This window comes from Hyla sarda, chromosome 11 (genome assembly GCF_029499605.1).
Source record: "Hyla sarda isolate aHylSar1 chromosome 11, aHylSar1.hap1, whole genome shotgun sequence".
Classification (NCBI taxonomy): domain Eukaryota; kingdom Metazoa; phylum Chordata; class Amphibia; order Anura; family Hylidae; genus Hyla; species Hyla sarda.
The window spans coordinates 100630575-100640512 of NC_079199.1; the positions used below are offsets into that span (position 1 = coordinate 100630575).

A 9938-nucleotide genomic window follows, 5' to 3' on the forward strand; every position below is an offset into this window, starting at 1 on the left:
CGGTGGGAAACTATTTTTTTTTAAATCAACTGGTGGCAGAAAGTTAAAGGGGTATTCCAGGAAAAAACTTTTTTATATATATCAACTGGCGCCAGAAAGTTAAACCGATTTGTAAATTACTTCTATTTTTATTAAAAATCTTAATCCTTTCAGTACTTATGAGCTTCTGAAGTTAAGGTTGTTCTTTTCTGTCTAAGTGCTCTCTGATGACACCTGTCTCGAGAACCGCCCAGTTTAGAAGAGGTTTGCTATGGGGATTTGCTTCTAAACTGGGCGGTTCCCGAGACACGTGTCATCAGAGAGCCCTTAGACAGAAAAGAACAACCTTAACTTCAGAAGCTCATAAGTAGTGAAAGGATTAAGATTTTTAAATAGAAGTAATTTACAAATCGGTTTAACTTTCTGGAGCCAGTTGATATATAAAAAAAAAGTTTTTTCCTGGAATACCCTTTTAAACAGATTTGTAAATTACTTCTATTAAAAAATCTTAATCCTTCCAGTACTTATCAGCTGCTGTATGCTCCAGAGGAAGTCGTGTAGTTCTTTCCAGTCTGACCACAGTGCTCTCTGCTGACACCTCTGTCCATGTCAGGAACTGTCCGGAGTACAAGCAAATCCCCATAGCAAACCTCTCCTGCTCTGGACATTTCCTGACATGGACAGAGGGGGCAGTAGAGAGCGCTGTGGTCAGACAGGAAAGAACTACACAACTTCCTTTGGAACATACAGCAGCTGATAAGTGCTGGAAGGATTAAGATTTTTAAATATAAGTAATTTACAAATCTGTTTAACTTTCTGGCACCAGTTGACTTAAAAAAAAATAAATGTTTTCCATCGGATTACCCCTTTAATTGGTATTTATTCTTCGTCCACCATGACAGCCACCAGAGAGATTGTCCCCTTGGACCAACTAGGAACAGGAACAGAGAGGAACATCTCCTCAGTGTTTTCCTGCTCCTATTAGGTCAATGAGGTCCGGGGTCTGTTGATGGACTCTGGGAATTTCTTTTTTTGTTTTAAAGGGGTACTCCGGTGGAATTTTTTTTTATTTTTTTTTTTAAATGAACTGTTTCCAGAAAGTTAAACAGATTTGTAAATTACTTCTATTAAAAAATCTTTACCCTCCCAGTCCTTTTTAGCAGCTGTATGCTACAGAGGAAATTCTATTCTTTTTGAATTTCCTTTTTGTCTTGTCCACAGTGCTCTCTGCTGACACCTCTGTCCGTGTCAGGAACTGTCCAGAGCAGCATAGGTTTGCTATGGGGATTTTCTCCTGCTCTGGACAGTTCCTGATACGGGCATCAGGTGTCAGCAGAGAGCACTGTGGACAAAACAAAAAAGAAATTCAAAAAGAATAGAATTTCCTCTGGGGCATACAGCTGCTAAAAAGTAATGGAAGGGTAACCGGAGGACATTGGACCCAGGAGAGTGGTCTCTCAACCCTCTGGTCTTTCGCTCTCTGCCTCTAGGACTGCGCAGGCGCACTGAGGAGGCAGGCGGCTGGAGCGAGCGCTTTCCAGGATAACACGCTGCAGCGCGCACGGGGGATAAGCTAAGATGCGCATGCGCTGGGACCTGTGTATCAATCACACAGTGGTCCCAGCGCTGACGTACAGGGGATAGGTGTGTCAGCGGCGGGGCATAGCGAACCTTGCGCCACGCCTATCCAAAAAGTTTTTTGGGGTGATAAAAGCAGAGAGAACTAAGGTAAAAACACTACTGTATACACAATCTGCACACAGTACAAAGGCCGTGTAGGTTATATAGCCCCAAGGTCATGACAGTTGCGCTTTAAACTCTCTGTTCCTGTTCCTATAAGGTCCAAGGGGACCATCTCTCTGGTGGCTGTCATGGTGGACTCAAAAAAAAAAACAAATGAATTATTGGTAAGTCATAATTCTGACTTTCAGAACAGAAATGCTTTCTGCAGCCTTTCCCATGAATCCATTTACTTTGCAGAGAAAGAGAGGGTGTGGAGTCTGATCACTGCAGTTAACCGATTGAGACCTAATCACTTAGCTTTTTAGGCTTCTGCTTGCTGGAGTCTAGCCAAGGCTCATGGGTTGGGATCGGTCCGCACTACATGTAGTTTTGATGTATTTTCTTATTCATAGATTCAGTGTTTTTTTTGTTTTTTTTTAGAAAAGTATTGCCACGAGGTGAAAGTGATCTGACCTATAATCACAATTGAGATGTTTTATGAAGAATTAAAGTTTTTAGGTTTTTGTTACATTATTACTGCATTTTTGATACGTTTTTACCATGTTATTCCTGTTATTTTACTGCGATTTTCCAAACTTACAGTGAGAACAAAAGGAGCATTTCGCACCAGTTTATAGCTCTAGCGCTGCAGGTATACACAGGGAATCACATTAGGAGGCATTACCATAGGATTGTACAGTCACTGATCTCCCATGATGCCTCTGTACATTATCGCCGAGCTCAGAATCTCTTTTTATTTTTTTATTTTCTAGCAATCTGAATAATACGTATCTGCATCCAGAACCGTTCTACCAGAACTGTGCACTGCAGAACACCCAGAAGAGTAAGCATCACTATTGTGGTGGGAATGTGTAATAGAGATGGTATATGGCGGTATTATAGGAGAAATTACATCTCTAACATGTTCTTCTGTACATCAGGCAACCACGACTATGAAACACTAACGCTCAAGAAATTGGAGGCAGAGAGGTAAGAGCGCAACTGATATACCCGACATGATCCTACAGCTACATATAAAGTAGGATTTATATCCTGTATTATACTCCAGAGCTGTACTCACTATTCTGCTGGTGAGGTCACTGTGTACATACATTACATTACTTATCCTGTACTGATCCTGAGTTATATCCTGTATTATACCTCAGAGCTGTACTCACTATTCTGCTGGTGAGGTCACTGTGTACATACATTACATTACTTATCCTGTACTGATCCTGAGTTATATCCTGTATTATACTCCAGAACTGTACTCACTATTCTGCTGGTGAGGTCACTGTGTACATACATTACGTTACTTATCCTGTACTGATCCTGAGTTATATCCTGTATTATACTCCACAGCTGCACTTACTATTCTGCTGGTGAGGTCACTGTGTACATACATTACATTACTTATCCTGTACTGATCCTGAGTTATATCCTGTATTATACTCCAGAGCTGTACTCACTATTCTGCTGGTGAGGTCACTGTGTACATACATTTCATTACTGATCCTGTACTGATCCTGAGTTATATCCTGTGTTATAGGAGGTGACCATCCTTTATAATATGTGTTCTCTTGCTGCCATGTTCTTGCCCTATGGGAGGCCTCTCCCCTTCCTTGTTGGTGATTTTTCGGCTGATCTTTGTTATGTCTATTTTCAGGAGTGAGTCCTCGGATTGCCTTCATGTACCCAGACCAGAACATCTGGACAAGCCAAGAAGACCCAAACTCCATTCCAGGATGTGTTCTGTCATGTGACCCCCATTCCCTTCATTACTGGGACCAACAAGTCAACAGAAAAAGACGTGAACTGTTTTAATTTCGCTGCCAAAAACTCAGCAGTGTCTTAAAAGGACCACAAATGGCTGCCACGTCCATAATATATGTCTACCCCGTCTTCTGGATAAAGTCTAAGCAGCAGATCTCTGTAGTGATGATGCTGGATGTGATAGGGATAGGCAGGGGGTGGGGGACCAGGGCCCTCTGGGTATAGTGGACCAGGGCCCTCTGGGTATAGTGGACCAGGGCCCTTTGGGTATAGAGGACCAGGACATTCTGGGTATGGTGGACCAAGACATTCTGGGTATAGTGGACCAGGGCCCTCTGGGTATAGTGGGCCAGGCTGCCTGTCACCATCATAAGCCTATCATTGTCTATATTTATAGGGTCACTAATATCTGATTACATTTTTTTGGAACATATTGTTTTTTAAAAGAGAAATCTTCCCTGTGGCTGTCACTATTATGAGGGGAACTGTTATGGGGGCACTGTGGATGTCACTGTTATGGGGGTACTGTGGATGTCACTGTTATGGGGGCACTGTGGATGTTGCTTTTATGGGGATACTATAAATGTCACTTATGGGGACACTGTGGATGTCGCCTATGGGGGCAATGTGCATGTCACTGTTATGGGGGCAATGTGCATGTCACTGTTATGGGGGCACTGTGGATGTTGCTGTTACAGAGGAACTGTGGATGTCACTGTTATGGGGGCACTGTGGATGGCACTGTTATAGCGGGCACCACAGCAGTCACTTGTTAAGAGGCACCGTCTGACCCTTGAAGGGTGTTCTCTGTCTATCCTTTGTGTGTAGGTGCTGTCCTTTGTATAGAGGCGCTCCTGCTGTCCTTTATATGGGGGCACTCTGTCCTTTGTGTGTGTACTCACTGTCATTCCCTTGTATGACAGCGCTTTGGCAGTCCCTTGTATGGGGCACTTTGGATGTCACCATTATGGGGTACTGTGATTGATACTGTTATGGGGGACTGAACTATGGGGGACTATGGGGGTGTATATCTGTTGGCGGGGCCAATATCTATTTACTTCCTGAAGTAGTTTCTTAAAGACAGTAGGTAGGTAGACAATAAATCATCACAGGATCCAATCTGAAGGGCTCGGGCCACCGTCTCATCAGGATCCAATCTGAACGGCTCGGCCCGCCGTCTCATCCGGATCCAATCTGAAGGGATCAGGCCACCGTCTCATCAGGATCCAATATGAAGGGCTCGGGCCGCCGTCTCATCAGGATCCAATCTGAAGGGCTCGGGCCGCCGTCTCATCTGGATCCAATCTGAAGGGCTTTGGCCGCCGTCTCATCAGGATCCAATCTGAAGGGCTCGGGCCGCCGTCTCATCATGATCCAATCTGAAGGGCTCGGGCCGCCGTCTCATCATGATCCAATCTGAAGGGCTCGGGCCGCCGTCTCATCATGATCCAATCTGAAGGGCTCGGGCCGCCGTCTCATCAGGATCCAATATGAAGGGCTCGGGCCGCCGTCTCATCAGGATCCAATATGAAGGGCTCGGGCCGCCGTCTCATCATGATCCAATCTGAAGGGCTCGGGCCGCCGTCTCATCAGGATCCAATATGAAGGGCTCGGGCCGCCGTCTCATCAGGATCCAATCTGAAGGGCTTGGGCCGCCGTATCATCAGGATCCAATCTGAAGGGCTCGGCCCGCCGTCTCATCAGGATCCAATCTGAAGGGCTCGGGCCGCTGTCTCATCAGGATCCAATTTGAAGGGCTCGGGCCGCCGTATCATCAGGATCCAATCTGAACGGCTCGGCCCGCCGTCTCATCCGGATCCAATCTGAAGGGCTTTGGCCTCCGTCTCATCAGGATCCAATCTGAAGGGCTCGGCCCGCCGTCTCATCCGGATCCAATCTGAAGAACTCGGGCCGCCGTCTCATCCGGATCCAATCTTAAGGACTTGGGCCGCCGTCTCATCCAGATCCAATCTGAAGAACTCGGGCCGCCGTCTCATCCGGATCCAATCTGAAGGACTCGGGCCGCTGTCTCGTCAGGACCCAATCTGAAGGGCTCGGGCCGCTGTCTCATCAGGACCCAATCTGAAGGGCTCGGGCCGCCGTCTCATCAGGACCCAATCTGAAGGGCTCGGGCCGCTGTCTCATCAGGATCCATTCTGAAGGGCTTGGGCCGCCGTCTCATCAGTGCCCTCGATCTCTGGGATAAACCATCTCCTTGTCCAGCTGATAGCGTTCCGGGGAGAATGCAGCCATTTTAATATTGTGCGCTGTGTGATTGGGGTCGGCCGCTCCGGGCTGATCTGTCTATTTGGAAGATGACAGTGATTTCCGAGCCGCAGAGAAGAACATTAATCTGTAAAACAAGTAGAAAATTGCCCTGGTATTAATGAGTGCGCAGAATTGAAAAGATGGTTCCCGGCTGGAGAGGTAATTTCCGTGGAGAGGACTCACTATGTGATTGCAGGTTTTTATTTCAATTAGGGCCGAGGTTTAATGTTCTCAAAGAAAATCACCAGACATGGCGGCCACAGGAGTAAACCGCTTCTCTTTATTCCTATTATCACTGAGGTGACTGGCAGCGGCCCCAGCAATCTGCCCTAAACTGAGGGGGAAGCAAGTGTTCAGTTTCCCTGCAGCGCCTCCACAGGGGAAACAAAGCATTACACCGTTCTTATAGAAATCAATGGGCTGTCAATGTAATGCACAGACATGTTGGTCCTCCACTGGGTAGGGATGTGTTCACACACAGCAGATTTTCTTGCAAAATCTTCTGCGATCAATGGGTTCAGCTGTGGGAAAACCTGCCGCAGCTCAAACTCGCAGCAGGAAACTCTCTGTAAACCCGCCTGTAGGGTACGTTCACACATTCTGTGGATTTTATGCTATGTTGACCTATATATTTACATTGATTTACATATAATAAATTCCGCAGTGTATCCTGTACGTGTGAACATGGGCTTACAAGGTGTTGATGTTGCTCTGTGTAATAGGTCCAGCAATGAGCCGACTGTACAAGTGCTCTTCGGCAGCTGATCCCATCTTTTAAAGAGACTGTGTCATCAGAAAATCAAGTTAACAATATTTTTAACACATTTTTGGTGATTTTTGTTTCTAATCTTTCATTTGACTATCTATATTCCTGCAGTTCCCATTCTGGCCACTAGGCCTAAAACTAAGTTGAGACTTCCTGTTCTGCACAGATCACTTCCCAGCAGTCTCCTCCTTATCGTCACAGTCAGGATTACAGAGAGAGGTGACACCATTGTTTAGATAACAGAGGTACATACGATAGCTGTTGCTTACAGATCAGCCTCCCCCTCCCTGTAGAATGACCTGTATAAAGATCACAGAGCACACATGGAAATATTTTGCATTCAGGCCAATGGGATAGCTTCAGAATTTCCGTAGTGTGACCATGTCTTTATACAGCTCTAAAGGGGGGGGAGCCACTACCAGACACTTCTGGCAGCGGCTCATATCTGACATGCCCGATCCTTCTCTCCCCTGAGGTCATCTGTTGGGGGGGATAGAAGGCCGCCATTAGAGAGGTGGCCGGGCCTGAAGAAATGGGTATTGGGAGCCTTTAGGCCAGTGGTCTCCAAACTGTGGACCTCCAGCAGTTTCAAAACTACAACTCCCAGCATGCCCGGACAGCCAACGGCTGTCCGGGCATGCTGAGAGTTGTAGTTTTGCAACCACTGGAGGTCCCCAGTTTGGAGACCACTGCTTAAAACCTGTAAAATGGTTGCTATAGCTTTAATAAAATGTATTAATGTCTATTCCCAGGGCAGTCAATATCACCCTATAGAGTCATGTGATTGTAAAAAAAACAAAACAATAATTTCACATAACTTAATTTGTATTATCGGTGGGATCATTTTATTTTGCGCTGTAAATACCCAGTATTCACGTGTTTACATTGTTATTTTTATGTGTGATTTGCGGTAACAAAAAACAAAAGTTTATTGATAAAATATATCTATATTTTGTGACATATATGAATGATTGATAATTTTTTTTGCCTCTAATCTAGCGTTGGCGTGATCGATTCCCACTGCGGAATTTCTGCCGCGAAACTCACCCACCAAAATAATAAACATGTTCGTTCTTTGGCGGATTTAGGCAACGTCTGCACTGCCGTCAATGGTGATGACGCAGGTCTGTGTGGTCCTAGCGCCAGAGGATTTGCACAGCAGCTGCTCAGACGGAATTTCCGACCCGCAATATCCCCTTAGGGTCTGTTTACACGGGCGGATTTCCTGCAGGTTTTTCCACAGCGGATTTACTACTATATTAGCATATCTGCCGATTTTCTGCTGACCAATTACAGTCAATGGGAACAGAATCTACTGCGGATTTTCTTCAGCAAATATGTTGCAGAAAATCCGCAGGAATTTGGCGCATGTGAACGGCCCCTGAGGGTATAAGGATATGTTTACTTGTGCCTATTTTGCAGAATTTCTAATAGTAAGTGAGTGATAAAATCTTCTGCAGAAAATCCACAGCAGAATACACGAGTGTGAACATACCCACGTGTGCACACGGTGCATTCTTCTGCTACCAAATGATTAGCCTTGGATTTCTGCGGCGTATATTGACAGTTTTTTTTTTTTTAGATGCACATTTTATGTGGATTAGTCTTAGGGTCTGTTCACACTACGGAATTTCCACACAGCAGCCTCCCATTGATCTGAATGAGAATTCTGCCACCTATCAATGGGATAGTGCACTTATGTCTGCCGCGGACATAAGTGCAGGTTCCGGACCACTGCATCCTGCTGTGCACGGAATATCTGCCCGTAATTTTTCTCTAGGCGGACATTCCGTAGTGTGAATGAGCCTTTATTCAATAAGGCTGTCCTGCATTCTGGATTTGAAACGTGGGATCTGATGGGAGTTGTAGTGCACGCCAAAATACACACTAAAAAAACACGGTGTGAACCTGGCCTTAAAGGGGTACTCTGGTGCTCCAGCGTTCTGAACATTTTGCTCCCAACGCCCGGAATCTATAGACATGAATGAAGGGGGCATGGCTGTGACGTCACAACCACTGACACGAACCCCGTGTAGTGAAGAAAACTGTTCCCTGTTAAGAAATTTGTCCAAGCAGCTGATGATAAATGCTGAGTCAGCAAAGCCACTGTAATTAGCTGAGACGTGCACACCCGCTCCATAATATTGGTTGTTGGGGGGGGGGGGGGGGGGGGGGCAGCCTCCCTGTGCTCAGTATTTGGCCCCAGCTCCCTGGCCACATTTCACTACACCCTGATCTCCGCGCTCTCACAGCAGAATATAGGAAACTGTATCCTCTCTATGAGAGCGGATAGATCGGGACAGAAGCGGAGAACGGGGATGTTGAAAACTGTGTCCCCGCTGCTGCTGCTCGCTCTCACCGCTGCTGTAAAACTGAACCCGATCCCCGCGGCTATCATCAGCCTGGGGGGGATGTAGAAATGTGTCCCCGCTGCTGGCTCTCTCCATCCCCGATCCCTGCGGGGAGGATGTAGCAATGTGTGTCCTAGTGCAGAGACAGGGGAGACCGCTCTCCACCACCGCTCTCCACCACCGCTCTCCACCACCGCTCTCCACCACCGCTCTCCACCACCGCTCTCCACCACCGCTCTCCACCACCGCTCTCCATCACCGCTCTCCACCACCGCTCTCCCGTGCCTCTGATTACTGATTCTCCACATCAGTGTCCCCGCGCCTCACTGCTTCCCCACAGATTTTCTACATCCTGGAGGCAGGGGAGAGTGGTGATCGGGCTCTTCCCTGCGTCTGCGCGGGCGGGGGTTGTAGACACCATCACCGGGAAGCAGTGAGGCATGGGTACAATGATTTAAAGTGGTAATCAGCGGCAGAGGAGAGCGGTGATGGAGAGCGGTGATGGATAGCAGTCTCGCCTGCCTCTGTACTAGGGGACACACATTTCTACATCCCTGCCGCAGGGATCGGGGATGGAGAGAGCGCGCAGCAGGGACACATTTCTACATCCCCCAGGATGATGATAGCCGCGGGGATCGGGTTCAGTTTTACAGCAGGGGTGAGAGCGAGCAGCAGCAGCGGGGACACAGTCTTCATCATCCCTGTTTTCCGCTTCTGTCCCGATCTCTCCGCTCTCATAGAGAGGATACAGTTTGCTATATTCTGCTGTGAGAGCGCGGAGATCGGGGTGTAGTGAAATGTGTCCAGGGAGCTGGCGCCAAATACTGAGCAGAGTGAGGCGGCACCCCCCCCCCCCCAAAAAAAAGAACAAAAAACAATAATATGGGGCAGGTGTGCGTGTCTCAGCCAATCACAGTGGCTTTGCTGACTCAGCATTTATCATCAGCTGCTTGGACGCATTTCTCTACAAGGAACAATTTTCTTCACTACACCAGCATTTGTATAGAACGCCGGGTGGACCAGCAGTGGAGTACACCTTTAAGATTTACCAATGTAAGTGATGATGGGGGAAATGAACT

The 9938-nt window shown here is 47.1% G+C and overlaps 1 protein-coding gene across 8 annotated transcripts in view; it reads left to right on the plus strand.

Annotated features, from left to right (window-relative positions):
• Positions 1-8555, plus strand: part of TTC24 (tetratricopeptide repeat domain 24) — a 66728-nt gene extending 58173 nt beyond the window's left edge. For all 8 annotated transcript variants that reach the window (XM_056546613.1, XM_056546616.1, XM_056546611.1 and 5 more), the window contains 3 exons: positions 2475-2545; positions 2643-2691; positions 3368-8555. In XM_056546613.1, coding sequence (XP_056402588.1) covers positions 2475-2545; positions 2643-2691; positions 3368-3464 — 217 coding nt within the window. In that variant the 3' untranslated portion in view covers positions 3465-8555. The remainder of the gene's footprint in view (positions 1-2474; positions 2546-2642; positions 2692-3367) is intronic.
• The last annotated feature ends 1383 nt before the right edge of the window (positions 8556-9938 follow it).